Raw genomic sequence first — 19,509 nt, forward strand, 5'->3', positions numbered from 1 at the left:
AACAGTAGGCTGAGATGAGAATAGGGCCTGCAGACTCCCACCTGCCCAATGAATACCCACTTATGATTGGGCAAGGACAGCCACCAAGGAGCCGAAATTAAGCTGTAGGACAGGCCAGGAGCTTCCTTCTCTTCTCTGTAGCCCCTCATGATAAATCAGGAGCCAAGAGGGAAATGACAGGATGAAGGATTAGGAGGGGATCATCTAGTCCAATTCCCTCTTTCTATATACAGAAGCCAGCATTCCAGAGAATTCAAGTGACTTAATCAAAGTAACACAGCTAGTTTGTTGACAGCACTGGCACTAAAACTCAGGTTTCCTGACTTCCACAAAAAGCTCTCAGAGAGAATGGCAAAAAACCCAGCTCTCCTCTTCAGCATATCTGAGGGATAGACTAGGTATATACACCTTGGAGAGAGAAAGATTAAAATCTTAGCTAATTAGGGCAACATGGTAGTGAATAGTCCCTCTGTAGTAATTTAGTCAAATAATACCCAGAGAAGGCAATCAGGTAAAGGACAATTGAAGGATTGTCAGTAAAGAGCAAAAAACTGTACTCTGCTTAGTAAAACATGAACTTTAGGAGTAAATCTGAAGAATAGCTGAAAAGAGGTGAGTGAGCTGGCAAGGGGAGACCATTGTGGGTAGCACCTGAGCCCTAAGTTCTCATGCTCCACCCTTCTTCTGTGGGTTTCTTTACCATGTTAGTACTTTGTCACTGTTTGTCTTGAAAAGAGCAATAATGAACCCCACCTGTTTTCACACTCATCTTTTAATAATGGGCGAGTTGATATAGGCAAAGTAATCTGGACTTCTTTACCTCCCCCAAAGCTATATAAATTCAGTTTCCTTTGAAATAATCTGTCTCATTTACCATGAGGAACTTGTAACACGAAAACCACAGAATATTAAAGCTAACACCTGCTCTCCGTGTGTCACCTCCCTCTGTCTCCCACAATAATCACAAAACCACTTCCAGAGACTAAATTATTACCTGCCATGAAAGTCAACCTAAACCCTGGAGTTTTCCTATTCCATTCTAACTGTAGTGCTTTAATTGACTACAACCATGGTCCACAGATCTCTGTGTCATCCCCCTAAAAGTAGGGTTATTATGTCTTCTAGCCTCAGAGTCCTAGTTACTCATTTGATTAGAATACAGGGGTAATCTTCCTCTGACATCCGTCAAAATAGGCTTGGCAGACCTGGCTAATTTGGTAGGTTTCCTCTTCTTTGCTCCTCAACACATTTGTGTCCTTCTCAAAGAAGTACCCTCCATCCAAGAAGAAATCTGTCCAAGCAGCCTGGCCATTCTCACACGAAAGCCAAGCTAATAATCGCTCTTCCCAGTGGAAACTGCAAACAGCCTCTCTTACACGGAGTTCCCAGAACATAATAGTTGCCAAACGGTAACACCTCCACTGCTCTTGAAAATAAAACTCCAGTGAAATCGGGGATGATCTTGACTTCCTAAAATTGTGGTCAAGGTCTCTGCTCACAGCTCACCATAGCTCATGCTCTGAGGATTTCCTCTGACCCTGACTCTACCACATTGTTCTCCAGTGGTTTGTTTCACTTCTCAGTTTTCTGGCTTCCTAACAATTTTGGGTCTTATTTGGTGACACCAAGCAAAACCTAATACAATTTTTATCATTATGTTTCTTCCTGATGTGTACTGTTGATTAGATCAAAGATGAGAAGTTTAAAAAGGACAAAGAGCGCAAAGAAGAAGTTAAGAGCTTCTTGGATGGAAAGAAGGGATTTACAGAAGTGAAGTCACAGAATGGGGAATTCATGACCCACAAACTTAAACACACCGAGAATGTTTTCAGGTAAGAAGTAGTGACTAGTAAACAGTGACTGTGTTCATATGTGAAAATAAAAATTGGTCTCCCTATCCTGGGCCTCCAGACAGAAGCGTGCTAACAGGCAACATACTTTTGTTGTGAGCTCATTGGCCATTGTCTGAGAGATACTCAGTCAGCAAGTCAGGCTGTCAATCGCTAACAGAAGACCAGTAGTCATTGCTCAGACAAGGTTTAATCTGCTTTTCCCATTATTTAGCAAGGCAGATCATGCTTGGCAGCTATGTTTTTGTTCCCTGACTTAATCTGCTCATGTAAGATCAGTTCATTAGAAAATATTATGACTGGGGTTAATATCATTCATTAACTATATGGTCATTAACTATATCATTCATTCTCTATATGGTCCGGCCAAATTCATAAGAGACCCTCCTCAGTACCATTTTCAAGAATGTATTTTCTAAAGGTTGTAAACAAAAATTACATAAAATTAAGATTGTTCTGTGGCCAGATACTTGGGAAATATTGGGTTAAATTAAGTTTATCAGATCTCTTTACCACAGGACTTTGAGGAAAGCCCCTGATGTTAATTTGCATGGAAATCTCTAAGAGGGAGGAAGAAAGCATGGGACTAATGGCTCCATCTAATACAGTTTAGAAAACCCTCTTGCATAGCTTCAGCTTCCCATCTCACCCTACTCCACCCATCGTGTTGAACATCTAGGCAATTGATTTCAGGACAGATAGACAAATATGTGCAGGTAAATCCTCACTTCTAGATACATTGGATACTGAGAGTTCCCCACCAGTTTTGTAGAAGGACTCAAGTTGCAGAAGCCTGCCATGGACACCTGGCTACACAATTCTCTGTGCCCCATTCCCGCACACATACACCCTCCAACCACTGGTGACAAATTCCAGCCTCTGTTATGTCACTGGCTGCTGTCCCAGTGTTCTGGAAAAGAGTCTTGGGTCTCCCTAATGTGGATCCCATGGGGATGTTCTTTGGCACCAACTTTGCCTATAGACCCCGTTTATCTGAACTTTTCAAATAAGAAAGTCCCCTAGCAGGTATCGTGTAGAAGTTGGACATGCTCCTCACACCAGACTTTGTGACATTCAGAAGTAGGCAGCGCTACTAGGGATGGATGTTTCTGGCTGCTCTTAAGATGCTAAGGTGTTAGGTAAATATAGTTTCCCCCAAACAATTTTTCTATACAAAATTTGAGCAGAAATCTAGTCACATTTATCCAAAGAAAGCCTAAAGAATATGGAAGAAAAGGTATGTCTCAAAGGCATGAATTAACTGTGAAGGAGTTAAAAGTGTGGAACTTATAGATATTATTTGGGATTGGCAAGAGAGTAGATATGAAAATTAAAGGCTTACTGGGAATTCATAGAAAATCTAGAAATCAAGTTGATTCAGGTTGGTAAGCTGAGTCCAAAGCTTGCTGAAGTGCCAGAATTTTAGTATTCTGAAGCCCTAGAGAAGGGTCAGGTTCATGAAAAGTGTTCAATGAATATTACCTCGTAATATTATTATTTGATGGTTTAAAATATGTTTGTAGGTAAGAGTACATTTTTGTTAAAAGAAATAATGTTAAAAAGTCTGTCCATAGGAGTTTGGTTAACAATTAGCAAACTTGCCAACTAGCTTTAGTCAAAGCTCAAATTAATAATTAACATGCCCATTGTGTGGAAATCCAGAAAGCTGAGTAATTCAAAGAGAAAAGTCACAGGGGACGGCAACAGGTTAAGCGCTGACAACTCTTTTTTTTTTTTTTTTTTTTAAGATTTTATTTTTTCCTTTTTCTCCCCAAAGCCCCCCGGTACATAGCTGTGTATTCTTCGTTGTGGGTCCTTCTAGTTGTGGCATGTGGGACGCTGCCTCAGCGTGGTCTGATGAGCAGTGCCATGTCCGCGCCCAGGATTCGAACTAACGAAACACTGGGCCGCCTGCAGCGGAGCGCGCGAACTTAACCATTCGGCCACGGGGCCAGCCCCTCTTTTTTTTTTTGGCACCTGAACTAACATCTGTTGCCAATCTTTGTTTTCTTTCTTCTTCTTCTCCCCAAAGCCCCCTAGCACATACTTGTATATTCTAGTTGTGAGTGCCTCTGGTTGTGCTATATGGGACGCCGCCTCAGCATGGCCTGATGAGCGGTGCCATTTCCGCGCCCAGGATCCGAAGCAGTGAAACCCCGGGCCGCCGAAGCGAAGCGTGTGAACTTAACCACTCCGCCACGGGGCCGGTCCCTTGACAGCTCTAAAATGTGACTCTTGCCTTAATTTTTCAAGCTTTAGACAGAAAAAAATAAAAAGAAACAAACTGCCACCATATTATTAGTTTTTGTCTAGCTGCCAACGTATGTTAGTTTTAGATTCAATTAGAAGTTGATGCTGATAGAAGTAGAGACACCTGGTTTTGCTCCATGTAGTTATAAAGTGGGGAGCTGGGAAGGGAGAAGAGCTTCTATTGAGATAAGCTTAACTGAAAACAAGTTGTGTTCTTAATGGTGAAATGTCTGATGTTCATTGTGATTTACAACTAAAGAAGCCAAGCATAGGGAGGAAAACCTTCTGGAAGAAATATTAGTGGCACCCTAATGCTAAGGGCGTGCCAGCATATCTGAGCAGAGGCGATGTGGACAAATTGAAGCATCGTTCCTTATGTTTGATTTAATTACTGCCCCCTTTGATACTCCTGTTTTCTTGTAACTAGGTTGTTTTCTCTAAAACATGACAAAAAAAAATCTCAGTTTAATAAGCAAGTTATAGAAATAGCAGATTATACCAAGGGTTTTATAGAAAGTACAAAACAAGGATTTGTTTTGCTTTCTGTTTGTTTAATATGAGAATTTTTCTAATTATAGGAAAACTGTACTCATTATAAAACATTCAGAAAATAGAAGTATAAAAATAAGCACCCATCATGTAAAGATAATCACCAGTAACACTTTTTTCCAGATATTCTCTATGTATATACACTCAAAATAGACACACATATATACCTATAGTATGTATATGTGTGAATAGAATTATAAATCTATATCTAAATTGATTCTTGCATTGCACATAATCTTAGCTGGCTTTCTATACCAATGAATATAAGCCTACAATTAAAGAGTGTTCCACCGGATGGACTATTGTGGTTTATTTAACCAGTCCCTAATGATGGGTGTTTTGAACGTCCAAAATGAAGGCTGAGTGACACCTAGTGGAATCCAGAGAAGTTTCTATAGGCATGTGTTTTGCCAGTCCAACTGAACACTGACATGATGAACACAGAGAGGGCAAACTCATCTCTGAAGATGGAAAAACCTTAAATTAACTGAGAGTGGAAATTTTCTCTCTGGAGTCACAGGCCTATGAACCTATAAGACCCTGAAAGAGCAACATCAAGTTTAACCTTGACTGAGTTCAAAATAAGAGTTCATTTTTAACCGTCAAGAATCTAGTACAATGTTTTTAAACTTTTTGACCTCAACTCTTAGTAAGAAATAAGTTTTACATCATAACCCAGGACATCTCTACATATATATTTATAACTGAAACAAACATGTCAAGAAATGGTGAATTCCCGTGTTCTATGCAATGCACTCTGATGTTTTCTATTTCATTTTTTAAAATGCTGATTACAGTTCACTAAACTGATTTTCCAAACTGCAGCTTGAAAAGCACTGTCCTAAAGGGCTTAGTATATTCAGCACTACCTCAATATTTAAAAAGCATGAGATGTACACATAAGATCAGTATTGGCAATTGGGTAATGTTGATCTCATTTTGTGTTTTATTCTTCCTTGACACTAGACAGTGGTAATTCATCTGTTCGTTAGACAAGAGTGTCAGAAATAGGCTACTTATGTTCAGATGTGGTTAAGGATGCCCTCACTACTTGTTGATAAGTGTTTAAATAAGATTTCTTCTTTTTTATGGCTGAATAATAATCCATTGTTGTATATGTACATATATCACATTTTCTTTATCCATGGATGGACACTGAGGTTGTTTCCATATCTTGGCTATTATAAATTATGCTGCAATGACCATGAGGGTACAAATATCTTTTCAAGTTAGTGTTTCATTTTTTTCGGATAAATACCCAGAAGTGGAGTTGCTGGATGACATGGTAATTCTATTTTTAAATTTTTGAGGAACCTCCATGCTGTTTTCCATAGGGGTTGCAGTATTTTACAATCCACCGACAGGGCCTGTTTGCCCCATCGTACAACTAAGGAAACCGAGGAAGTGGCAGAGCGGGGACTCAGATTCAGACCTTGAGATTCCGGGCTGACCCCAACCTACACCTTGGGTTGGTGTGAAGAGCCACTGTCAAATGATGGGCAGTGGAAATTTCTGCAGTGCGGAATGCAAAGCCTGCAGACTGACATCCTCCCTCCAGGGGAGGCTGCAAGACAGACTTGTGTCACACTCCTTTGCATTTCTCCACAGCCGCCCAGGAGCGAAGGTGGGTGAGGCCAAGGAGGCTGAAGGCGCTTCCCAAGTGGAAGCCGGCAAGCGCCTGGAGGAGCTTCGCCGCCGCCGCGGGGAAACCGAGAGCGAAGAGTTCGAGAAGCTCAAACAGAAGCAGCAGGAGGCCGCCTTGGAGCTGGAAGAGCTGAAGAAAAAGAGGGAGGAGCGAAGAAAGGTTCTGGAGGAGGAAGAGCAGAGGAGGAAGCAGGAGGAAGCAGAGCGAAAAGTCAGAGAGGAGGTAAGGAGAGCACAGCCCGTCCAGCCAGGGGGCGCTGCAACTTACCCCAGCCCCTGAATACACATCTCAGGTGACCCTTCTAGTCCAGAGGATGATTTTTTCCCAGGTGAAATGCTGCTTCTCTGTTGAGCATGGACTCTTACAAATACATTTCTAGAACAGTAAACTTACTGTGTGCTAGGCATGGTTCTAAAATCTTTATACATATTAATTTATCCAATGCTCATAAGAACTCTCTGATAATGGGTACATGTATTGTCTTCATTTTACGGATGAGCAAAGTGAGGCACAGAGAGGTGTTTTTTTTCGTAATTTTCCCAAGGTCCCACTTGTCTTAACTCATTAATTACCCTTTACTGTCCCTCAATAAAGAACAGTAGAAAGCTGAGAAGGATGAAAAGGTCTGCAGATTAGTTACAAGACCTAAGAGTCATATAATAGTTGTTTTGCTATTTGAAGAGTTTTATAGAGAAGATTTAAGAAAGGCAGTTTTGTTTTTTTAGTGGAAGAGTACGTAGACTAGATTTTCTCAGGCAGGGACAGTATCTGCTTTGTTCATTACTGTATACCCAGGACCCAGCACAGCGTCAGTCATATAGTGGGAGCCCAATAATTATGAACAAACCTTTTAAGACAGAGCTAGAAACAACAGATAAAGTTACAAGAAGGCAAATTTTGAAAACAGAAAAAGTGCTTAACGAATCACAACTTATATTGTTACAGTTTACAAGGTGCATCCTTTCCTTTCATCCCTGGGTACATTATTATTCCCAATTTATGGACAAAGAAACCAGGAATCGAATAGTTTGAGTGACTTTTGTGAAGTCACGCATCTAAAAAGCAATGGAATCAGTATTGGGAGCCAGGTCCTCCAACTCAGCCTAGAGCTTTTCCCACTAATCTTAGGAGACAGTGATCTCTCGTCATTCAAAATATGCAAAAAGACTTTCGATGACTTTCTGATGTGGATCTTCTATAGAATTTCCTAGAACTATGTGGAAAGTTTAGATAAATTATTCTAAGATCTCTTCCAAGTCCAGCTCTCAATGAGCCAATGACCTCTGGTTGAGAAGTAATTGGGATGATAGAGCTTTAGAATCAAACACAACCGGGCTTGTATCCTAATTGCCACTTGCAAGCTGGGACCTTGGGAAAGTTACTGGACCACTCTAAGACTTCTTTTCTTTGTCTGTGAAATAATGTCTCCTTTCAGGATTAACGCGATGATTAACTAGATCATTGTATTCACAGTGCCTGGTACATAATAGGCACACAGGAGGTGGTAGTTACATAATTATTGTTATCATTGTTGTTATTGTTTAGAGGAGGAGAGAATCAATGAAGACAGACTGAACTCTTAAAAATGGATTGAACCTAGGAGATTATTTGGTCTAACCTCCTACCAAGCACAGTGTCTTAATCAGTTTAAGCTGCTATAACAAATTACCATAGTCTGGGTGCTTTACAAGCAACAGAAATGATTTCTCACAGTTCTGGAGGCTGGGAAGTCCAAGATCAAGGGCAGCAGGTTCTGTGTCTGATGAGGACCTGCTTGATGGTTCATAGATAGCTGTCTTCTCTCTGTGTCCTCACATGAGGCCTCTTTTATAAATCACTAATCCCATTCAAGAGATCTCCATCCTCATGATCTAATCACCTTGCAAAGGCCCCACCTCTTAATACCATCACATTGAGGGTAAATATTACAACATATGAAGTTTGGGGAAACACAAACATTCAGTCCATAACACACAGGATCCTTCTGCAACATCCTCTGACAGATAGACCCATCCAGTCTCTGCTTGAAAGCATCCAATGATAAAGATCTTACAGTTTGAAAACTACAAAAAATTGCATGAATCCCAGAAAATCGTTCATAGAGGATGGGCAACTTGACTAGAGCTCTGGAGTTTTTGCCTGAGAGAGAAGACAGGGGAGAGAAGACAGGCCAGCAAAGAAGGGACAGAGAGGCTAATGAGACGGATTGTAAACATCTGTGATTTCACTGCCGTGGTGCAATAGCTACACCATTTCAGATTTGTCAAACCATTTAAAATAAGCTACTCACTTGAGGTGTGGACCACCATAAAATCATCTCTTGTACAATTTGGAAAATTTAGTACCATATATTTACATAACTTTTTACATGTTACCTCATTTGTCTTCACAACTCTCCTAGGAAGGAAGTAGAAGGGATATTTACATTAATTTTCCACTTACGGAAATGGAAGGTCAGTGTTAAATGACTTGCAGGATCTTGATGATAATGATAAACATCCTGAGGACTAGTCTAAGCATTTTCTGTAGGCTTTCTCATTTGTCCTCAATAAAACCCTATCCATTGGGTGCTATTATTATCCCCACTTTACAGATGAGGAAACTGAGGCACAGAGCAGATAAGTAATGTGGCCGGGGTTGCACAGTTGGGAAGTGGCAGTGCCAGCGTGCGAGTCAGGTAGTTGGACTCGAGAACTCAGGCTTAACCACTAGGGAGCGCCCTTGAGGAAGGGGCAGCAGCCAGTCTAGAACCTGGGCCTTTTCCCTTGGGGACTATACTCTTTCCCCTACAGCAATCTTTCCTTTTGGCTTGAAGCTGATGTTCATGTCCTTGTCATCTCTTCTTTCTCTCTTAGGAAGAGAAGAGGAGGCTAAAGGAAGAGATTGAAAGGCGAAGGGCAGAAGCTGCTGAGAAACGTCAGAAGATGCCAGAAGATGGACTATCAGAGGATAAGAAGCCATTCAAATGTTTCACTCCCAAAGGTTCATCTCTCAAGGTATCCTCCCTGCAGAAAACCTTCTTATAATACCTCTGTTAGAGTAGAAACTTGATCTGAGCCCCTTATTTAGTTATTCCTTATTCGAAGACTTTGCTTCATTTATTTTTTGGTCTTTCTGGCAGCCATTTCACAGCTTCTCTTTATTTTCAACGTATGGAAAAGAGAGAGAAAGGGGAGAAATCTGTACCTGTTGTTTATTAGATGCTTTGGTATATGTTAAAATGACATTCAGCGATTATTCTAGGTTTCACTGACCCATGTTCTCCAAGTGCCTCATTGCTTTCGGTAACTGAAAATGGACACATTTAAAGTTTATAAAATGGGCAAATATATTATAAAGCTTTAAGCTGCTTTTCATGCTAGCTGTTCATTTTTCTTTGTCATTATTAAAAGCAGGGCAGCTGGAAATGGTCCTGGTCGAATTTGAAAGCTATTAGCACAGGAGGAGGTGAATGTGACTCGCACAGGGTCCTTTGCCGGGATGAGTTTGGTCCACTCCTGCCTTCAAGGAGCATAGCTCCTAATTGATGTAAGACAGGAGTGCTGCCAAGAGAAAAGAGAATGAGCAGGAAGGAGCTGAGTCAGGGAGATGATGGAATGGTTGAGATGTAAATAAAAGAGAGCAGGGTCAAGAAAGTACTATCTATTATTTATACTCAATCTGCCATTATTTTCAAATATATTTTTTGCTTTGAGGGTTAACATTTATTGAGCACCTGGCACAGTGAAGATACTCAATAAGTATTTGTTGAATGAGTAAATGGATGAATGAATCTTCAGAGATTGGAACTTTTAAGACTTTTATTTCACCCTCATTTTCCATCAGCCTGGCTGGGTTACAGAGCATCAACAATACTGGCAAAGAATAAAAAAAAAAAATACAGCCAGGCTTCAGCTGGTTAAGTGTGTGCATGTGTGTTATCTGTAAATGTCTGTGAGGTCATATCCTGTGCCACAGTAAATGACCAAAAGCCAGTTACTTACATTTTATAGTCCTGTTTCACATGATAATCAGCATATTTTATCCTTAAATGACTTCACTTAGTCTTTATGATTGGGTCCCAAGCATAGTTCTGACATCTCCCAAATAAACTACTTATACTTGAACCCTCTCATCTCAAGGCCTGCTTCAGGGGGAATCCAAGCTAAGCACAGGGGGCCTTTCTTATTTACTGTTTGGTATTTATAACATACCTACTGTGTGCTATGTGCCATGAGGAAGGCGTACAAAGCAAGGTTGCTACTCTTAGGACACTAATATAATTGACTGCCTCAGGGGAATTCAAGGATTACAGAGGTAACCAGATGCAGACTACCAGCATAGTGAGACCTCAGAACTGAGCAAAATGAGTAGAGAGAAGCTTTGTGGAGTAGGTGAGCTTAATTACGGACACCAAAATTTGAATTTCATAAAATGTTCCTGTGTCGTGAAATATTCTTCTTTTGATTTTTTCAACCACTTAATATAAAACTCATTCTTAGCTTAAGGGATATATGAAAAACATGGGCTGCTGCATTTGGCCCATAGGCAAATGGGCCATAGTTTGCAGACCCCTGCTGTAGAAGAAAGATCAGCAAGGCAAAAATGCCCACTCAGTTCAGGCTATCGCTGTGCAGCTGTTGGAGTCCTTTCTGTTTGTGGTCTGGGTCCTTTTCTTCCTGGCTCATCAATGATCAAAGAATGCCATGTTCTTTTTTTCTACCTTCCTTAAAATCCCGCCCAAGCTAAGCTTTCTGTGAATAGTCTTGGTAACATGAATAAAGTAGTAGTTATCCAGAGTTTCTAATTTCTACTCTTCTTTTCAGGAGAAACTACAATCCATTGTCCTCCTTCTCTTCAAATATCTCCTCCCTGCCAAATTATTCAGCTTACTTCCTTCTCTGGTCTTTCCCTCAACCAGACTCCTAACTTCCCATTTCATCGACTGTTCCCAGGAAGCCATTTATCTGCTCCCTCTGGGAGAGAGGCATGTGTGAGCAATCAAAGTAGATGTATAAAAAGGAAACAAAACATTTTTAATTTCTATACAATAGAGACAGGCTTTTAGGAACAATCTATTGCTTTTCTTCATAGTATGTGCCTTGAAGAACTTGCTGTGGTTCTGGCTTTAGAGCTCAATTTCATATTCTCCAGTTGAATTCTGATGGCTGTTGATACTCTTGGCCCGGCACCTCTTATCAATGGTCACAAGTTAACATTGTGGAATGCCAATGGGAGGAAAAGCATTGGATATTTGACCTAAAAATATTATCAACTTGTGTATTTTGTTAATTTCTCATGACATTTATTCCTTGTCTGGGAAACCCTGAACATGGTTTCTCATAAATTATGTTAGCAGTGAATGATTTTTCTTACATAACACATGCAAAGAATAAATTTTATGTAAGTTAAATTTAAAATTTTGTTTTTATTATTCTTGTTTTCATATATTAGTGGTGGAGTGAGTGTGGAGTTAGGAGAGAGCTGATTTTCTAATAAAACTAATAGTATACTTTTCCCCTTGACTTTTATTTAGGCAACACTGCCACCACTTGGTCTTCAGAAGACCCAGTTACCCTCATTAAACTTATACAGAATGTTTAATTTACAAATTCTGTACAAATTGTTACGTTACCTAGAGCCACTAAGTTAAGGAATTTTCCACCAAGAGTGCATCGGCAAATGAGTGGTGAGTCCCGACGAAATGTGATAATGAAGTCAAGCTGTCTTGAATATTGTAGATACAAAAGGAAAAGTTGCAGTCCTAGAGCCTCTGTAATTTGAATAAATGTGATGGCCAAGGATAGCAAGATGATCCCTGAGTCAGAATGATGCAGGAAGCGCGACAAAGAACAAGTCTCACCTCTGCCACCGCCCTCCACCATGCCCACGTCTTTCCGCCACGTTGGATGTTTCTTCGTTCTTCGGTTCCCCCATTTTGCCTCTGCTCCCCAAATCTTTGTACATGTATTTGCTCTACTAGAAATGTCCTCTCCCCTCTGACTCATGCGCTCCCAACCCCACTTTCATAAACTCCTTTATAAAGTTATGGAGACTGTAAACTAAACATCTCAGCTCAAATATCAACACTACTGAAAAGCCTTCTCCGACTACTCAGAGTCACTTCTCCTATAGCCACAGCATTGTCTTCTTATCTTCAATATGAGACCTACCATTGAATTTTAAGTATTTTATTTATATTTTCTATGAGTCTCCTCTACTAAATTGTGTTCTCCTTAAAGAATGGGACACTGTTTTATACATTGTTGAGCATTCAATATATAATTTACTGATTGATTGTTTAGCTGACAGGCTGGTAGGGTTAAAAGTAGGATGGATGGATGGATGGCTGGATGGATAATATTAAAAGTGCCAGAGAATTGCATGGTTTCAACATATTTCACCTTCAACTGGGAACTTTTTCTCCAGAAATGCACTTCCAAGTTTATGTTAAAATCAGAAAAAAAGATGTAAGACCCTTTACATCCCATAAACTCAGGGCTACCTAGAGGACCTTTTTGCATAAAGTTTTATTTTTAATGAATTTGCTTTTGTGATTCTAAGAAGTTTTTGGAAAAAATCAAGTGCTCTCACTAACATCTATAAACATGTTATTCAACTGATATTAGGAGTGAAGCATGTTTTCCAAAAAGCCTAAGGGTATTTATTAATAGTCCATGAGTCCCAGGTCAGTCCAGGCCAGAAAAAGCCACTAACATCTCAGAAGACTATAGAGGATGCTCAAGCACAGCAGCCTAGGGTAACTGTAGTCTAGTAGATTCCTTGGCTGCCCTGAACGGAGCAGAAAACAGACCCTTTTAGCACGTGTGTGCTGTGGCACATGCTGTCATATACAAGGAACGTTTTACCATCTGCTGATTTTGATAGATATTGGGTGCAGAGGATATTTCTAGCCTGAAATTGGGTATCATAAGGAGTCAAAAAATATTTGTTGACTTATAAAGAACATCTGATTTGAGTGATATAGTTTCAGTAAAATATAATGTTGGATTTAGTTGCTTCAGTTGCAGCAAAAAGAAGTTCCTAGCTTTAAAAGAAAAAGAGTTTAGGGGCCGGCTCCGTGGCCGAGTGGTTGAGTTCGCGCACTTCACTGCAGCGGCCCAGGGTTCGGATCCTGGGCGCAGACATGGCACCGCTCGTCAGGCCACGTTGAGGCAGCGTCCCACATCCCACAACTAGAGGAACCTGCAACTGAGATATACAGCTATGTACGGGGCGGGGGGCGGGGGGGGGGGGGGTGGGTTGGGGAGATAAAGCAGAAAAAAAAAAAAAAGAAAGTTTATTAAAGACTGCTGAACTGCCCATTTCATATATATCCATCACAGTTTTCCTGGGCTTATTTCCTTAATTCCCACTTGGGCAATAGGGCTCTCATGGGAGGCCTCAGCCATTACTGATGAGCTGTGCCTGAGCCTCAATCCACCACCACCCCCATCTATACATTCAGGGCAAATGAAGGTCAGCAATAGGCGTGACAGTCATCAAGTTAGGCAGTCAGGCTCAGCAGTGGATCACTAGTTCACAGTTCCTGGTTGTCTTTCTTATTTGATCCTATTACATACCAAAAATATAGTTAAAACATTGTGGGAAAATTTTGTTCATCAAATAGCATGGTACATCTATATCATATAAATAGATCCTAAATGGTAATAGCATGTGTTTTTGAAAAAATTATTGTTATAGTTTTGAAATGTAATTATGTTTGCCACTGATATATATTATTTCAGAGGCATTTTTATTCCAATTCTGTCTAGTCTTTAATTTGCCTCCAAAACTTTACATTTCTCTACACTTTCCCTATCATTTGCCAATACTACATTTGTCCTCCAAATCTCACTCAAATACCTCACATGGAGCTTTCCTCCAGCAGAGCTGCTGTGCACAGCACCCTAATGCCCCTAGATGCTCTTTGGTGCTTTTATTCAGCAGGTTCAGGCGAGACAGTGGCATGGGCTGAGAAACATTGTTTATAAGCTGAAAATATTAATTGGGTTTGTTTTTTTTTCAATTCCTAGATAGAAGAGCGAGCAGAATTTTTGAATAAGTCTGTGCAGAAAAGGTAAATACAGTTGATTATTCAACTAAGGATCATCAGCCATTATATATATGGAAAGATTCTCTCTTGTATTTTATGCATGCATGTGTGTGTTTATTCACTTAGCAGTGGTGTCAAATCAACTCATCAAGCAGCAGTGGTCTCCAAAATTGACAGCAGACTGGAGCAATACACCAGTGCAATTGAGGTGAGAGATGTCCTCAGAGTTATGGTCAAAAAGAAATAAACTCTGATTATATAGATGATGATAGAAACACTTAGGACAATAATCAAGTCCAATAACCACATTAGTATGTTAGAATATTAATGCTGCTTTTTTATACTTTGAACTATTTATAGAGAAGAACAGTAATAAAGATAAATTATAGAAGAGCTTTCAATAAATTGTTGTTTACTACTTTCAGCCTGAGTATTCTTTAATGAAGGTGTTCTCCTTTAATGAATGGGTTTATTGGTATTTAACAGTATTATTTATATGTTCATAAGTATATCTTCAATATCCCTAATTCCTTACAAAATGTTCCCATATGTAGTTTAAACCAGTCCCTTACAACTTTGGTTAATTCTCTTTTGTCTATAAAAACTTCAATTATCGATAAAAGTGGTACTATAAGTTAATATAAAGATGGTAGCCAGCCTGAATTTAATCATCAATTTCAAATTGATTCTTTTATACTCGAAGGACCATAGTTTCATGCTTCTGTCTATTCCAACTTTTTGTCCACCCAGTTGACCTAGGGGTTCTACTCTATTTGGAAATAAGGTGTATTTCCAAATACTAGCGCACTAAGAAGGTAGGGTGCTATTGATCAAGATGTGATCCTGTTTTCCCTCCTTTGTGTATACTTCAGTTGATAATTTAGCCTTCTTCTGTATCGGAATAACTGCTACGAAGTAATTGGATGAGTTTTATTTGCTTTTCTCCTCTCCTTTGTACTGCAGAGTGGAGATACTTGTAAAATAGTTCACAAGCAAATGATAAAAGGGAATAAGAAAGAGAGAGGTCTCGATGATTTATCAAATGAATAATCAAGTCCTAACCCACAAGAGGTGATTTTCACAAAATTAAATGTCCACTAAAATATAAGACAAATTGCAGATAGTTATTTTCTGTGATTGAAGTGATCATAGCTCTAATAGGGTCAGTGAAGCCAAGACTGTGGCTTCCGGATATAGTCCAGGGAGATTTTTTTATTCATGGGCCACTGATGGTACCACTTACCCTAGCTGACCACCTTGACAATACATGCCCCAGACCACATAACCAAGACCACCAGAGCAATTGCATGATTCTGAAAATACCCATCACTACTGCTGGAGAAGTATCTCGAAAGGACACGTTTCAACCTTACATCCATTCTTTCCTCCTTCCACTATGTTCTCCATGCAGAGGTCTCTCAATCTTTCAGTCTTTGAGCATGTTGCTGTCTTCGGTTCTTTGCATATGCTGTTCCTTCTGCATGGAGTGGCATTTGCTCCTTTTTTCACCTAGTCACTTCCAGATCTTCTGTGAGTTCTGGGTTTAAACGTCACTTCCTCAGAGTAGACTTCTTTGCTCCCCTAAACTAAGTATCATTCCCCTCTTGTGTGCTCTCTTGGTATGCTTCAAAGCCCTACATTTATCTTGCATAGCACTCACCACAATGTGAAATAAACACTAGTATATAACTGGTTACTATCTTTCTCTTCTATTAAAATGTAAGTGCACTGCAGCTTCCAGAGCAGACTGTCTTGAGTACCACTATATTCCCAGAGCCTAGCACAATGCCCTGCACACAGTAGGCACTTAAGAAGTATCTGTTGAAGAAATGAAGTAGAACATCACCTTAACAATAACTGTTGTCCCAATAAAAAACATATTTCTCTCTTGTAAGACCCTCTGATCTAGATCTTAAGGTTCAGTTTGAGGTATATATGTCGTCAAAAGGTAGTTTTACAATAGAAATTAAGACTCTTATCATTGGTGAAGGGGTTTACACAATGAATTTTTTAAATGATAATATTGAGGAAGATAAGCTCACTAGAAGTTTGTGAGAACAAACTTATCAGTGCCAATCCTAAAAATAATTCACACACTTCAGGGAACAAAAACTGCAAAACCTACGAAGCCTGCAGCCTCGGATCTTCCTGTCCCCGCCGAAGGCGTGCGCAATATCAAGAGCATGTGGGAGAAGGGGAATGTGTTTTCGCCCCCTGCTGCTTCAGGCACACCAAATAAGGTGAGCATAGGATTTTTGCTTTTTAATTTTGGAGGGTGGATTTTTTTTTCCTTTTTTTTAGGAATCATACCAGTTAATAATAAAAGCAGTGAAGACGGTATAATGCTTGCTTTCCTTTGCAATGAATGCCACAGCAAGTTCAGAAAGAATATGTTCCGTGAGGCTAGACTACATACTATGCTCTGGCCACAGTATTCTAAATCAAGTGCCTGAAATTAATCTTCAACCCTTGGGGTCTGGGTGCAGTAGGGTGCAGGGAAAAGAAAACCAGATAACATGTTCTTTAAATATCAAGTTTAAGGTTTATTTTACTCAAATACTAAATGTAACATCAGAAATTGATTATAATACTTAAAAGCATTTTGAGGTTGCTTTGAAGATTTCTTTCCCAGTAGTTAATTTTTTCCTTTAATATTTTGCACGATTGACTCTGTAGGAAACTGCTGGCTTGAAGGTGGGAGTTTCCAGCCGCATCAATGAATGGCTGACCAAAACCCCAGATGGAAACAAATCACCTGCTCCCAAACCTTCTGTAAGTAGCCTTGGGTTTTTCTGAATTTCTTTGATCTCTCAGCTTCCAGCAGCGGAAGAAAACAGGCAGTTGGTCTGTTGCCTGGGAAAGACAGTACTCCTATTCTTTGCTGTCACTACTGAATAACAAGCAAGGAGGCGTGCAGATTCAGAGAGAACCGCCCCAAGCAGCTGCACCCTAATACCCAGAGGGCAAAATGGAACCATAATCACCTCTTTACCCTGAGAGTTGTAATTGACCTGGACGTGGAGGCAGTTCAAATTTACACTCTTAACTGGTCTGTTTGTTTAGCTTCTATTCTATAAATTATAGCTAGGAATTTGAAAATGAAAATGTCAAATTACCTTGGCCACTTCTCTATCAAGAGCACCCCAAACTTATTCCCAAAAGAATGTGTGTGTTGGCTATTTTGAACCCATATTTTCTAATTTGCCAAATTCTGTAACTTAGCACAAAAATAGTTATTGGGTAGTTGTTGAAATAATTGCCGTAATTTTATGTCGACACCTCCAAAGGAAGGCCATTTTTAAAAGTCCAGTAAAAGTAGAAACTATAAAAACTGCTTATAAATGTTATTTTTGGAAATCTAATATTTTCTTAAGTGTGGCTATCTTACTATAAAAATGTTCTTTCAGTCTTTTCACTGAATGTATTTGATAATTGCCTTGTACTTATCATTATAATCAAAAACCTTATTAAGCTCCCTACTCTATATTGGTGAGCTTTCTCTGTTAAGGTGGCTTTTATACCTTTGTTGGTGCCCAAGGGGGCAGAGACTTGAGTGTCATAACCACTCCATTCCAGAGGTAGAAGAAAAGCTTTCCAAAGCCTAGGCCTCTGCATCATTGAGCATTTAATTGCATCCATTGGCTCCATGTTTAATCTCCAAAGTCACTAAAGTTGATTACTTTTCCAACTTAGAAAGAAAAAAGAAGAAATGGAAACGTTTCCATACTCTTCTTGGGCGCAACTCCTTATAGTTATTTAATTAATATTCAGCCCAAGATTCATTGCCCAAGGGCTCACAGGAGATATAAAACTAATGTAAGCACAATTTATAATTGGAAAGTCTTTATATATTGAAAAACATCTTTTTTCCCTCTCCTAGTAAATACAGGAAAGGGGCCTATAAAAGGAGACAGTTGAGGGGAGGGACCCTACCCAAAAAGTATGTGCTCTTTAGTGCCTCATGTTTCCCCAGCACCCAAGGTGATATAAAGAGTAGAAATTATTTTTTTAAATGGCAATTTATATAAGTTTTGTGGTTCCAGACCAGTAACTATTAACTTTTGTGAATTATGGAGCCCTTTGAAAACCTCATGAAACCTAAGGATCCTCTCCCCCAGAACATGCATATAATCCAGGTTCAGCAGGTTCATGGGCCCACTGAAGATCTCTCAAGATAGCCAGGATAAAGAGAGAAAGGTAATTGTTTCCTTCTTGGACGAGTATGGCACATTGCTGGAAGAGAGGGTCATTTTTTTTCACATTTATAGTATTTGTGATCTATTTCATTTCTATACCAGATTATACTCATATGTTGGTCCGGGACTTGACCCATACCCTTTCACCAGCACTTTAACTAATGAGCCTATCACCGTCTATGTCACCCCAATGGGAGGGTTTAGAAAACTCAATTCAGTTATTATTACAGTACGTATAACTGTGTCAAGGTTTCCACAAAAAGCCTCATTGTCGGAGGTTATTGAAAGCCTCCTAAAAGTGGCAGGACAAAATGGTATTACAGGGAAATTACAAAATCATTGTCTGCTTTACTTTCTATTTAGTAAGTAATTTGCCAGACCATCTACTAGAGGGTGGAAAGAAAAGGGAAGAAGAATGTACCCTTTAGTATAGATTGTAGTGATCTCTTTTTTTCTCCACGTCCCATTGGATTTTGTAGACTAGGGTGACTTCCCAAATGAAGGCCAGATCAGAAGAAAGCAGTATGTAACTGATATGGTAAATAAAGAGCTAATTTGAGTATCCTTAATAAGCAACTTTAAGGTGTGTGCACATTCCAGGGCTGGTAGAGACAGCATTCTGTCAAAGTATGATAGCAAGATGGTGGTCTCTTTGGGAGAGGACGTGACTTGGAGCCCAGCAAGACAGGAGGGTAATTTACAGACACTTTGGGTCCAGCAGAAAAGAAATGAAATTTCCAAACTGTGGAAAGAACTGGAAAGATCCTGCAGCTGCATAAAACTTGGCTGGCAGAGGTCAAGTCTGGGAAGCAAGCTTAGAAAGACAGGTTGAGCAAGGATCTTGTCCAGGTCTTCTTCAGGGGGTCTCACACTGGTGGCCTGCAGCTAAGATCTGTGTAGTTTGACCCACACCATTGTGCTTTATTTTCCTTTCTTAAATTATAATCTGAACACATTTTTGAGGTGTGGAGGCATGTACTCTTG

At 39.8% G+C, this 19,509-nt stretch overlaps 1 protein-coding gene across 24 annotated transcripts in view; it reads left to right on the forward strand.

Annotated features, from left to right (window-relative positions):
• The window catches only part of CALD1 (caldesmon 1), a 183,232-nt gene that overhangs the window by 156,086 nt on the left and 7,637 nt on the right, over nt 1–19,509 (forward strand). For 14 of the 24 annotated variants that reach the window (XM_014739289.3, XM_014739293.3, XM_070265842.1 and 11 more), the window contains 7 exons: nt 1,687–1,832; nt 6,258–6,516; nt 9,150–9,290; nt 14,310–14,353; nt 14,456–14,537; nt 16,432–16,569; nt 17,006–17,101. In XM_014739289.3, the coding sequence (XP_014594775.1) occupies nt 1,687–1,832; nt 6,258–6,516; nt 9,150–9,290; nt 14,310–14,353; nt 14,456–14,537; nt 16,432–16,569; nt 17,006–17,101 (906 nt within the window). The remainder of the gene's footprint in view (nt 1–1,686; nt 1,833–6,257; nt 6,517–9,149; nt 9,291–14,309; nt 14,354–14,455; nt 14,538–16,431; nt 16,570–17,005; nt 17,102–19,509) is intronic. The other 10 variants (XM_014739294.3, XM_014739295.3, XM_070265843.1 and 7 more) reach the window with 1 other exon arrangement.

This window comes from Equus caballus, chromosome 4, assembly GCF_041296265.1.
Source record: "Equus caballus isolate H_3958 breed thoroughbred chromosome 4, TB-T2T, whole genome shotgun sequence".
NCBI classification, from domain to species: domain Eukaryota; kingdom Metazoa; phylum Chordata; class Mammalia; order Perissodactyla; family Equidae; genus Equus; species Equus caballus.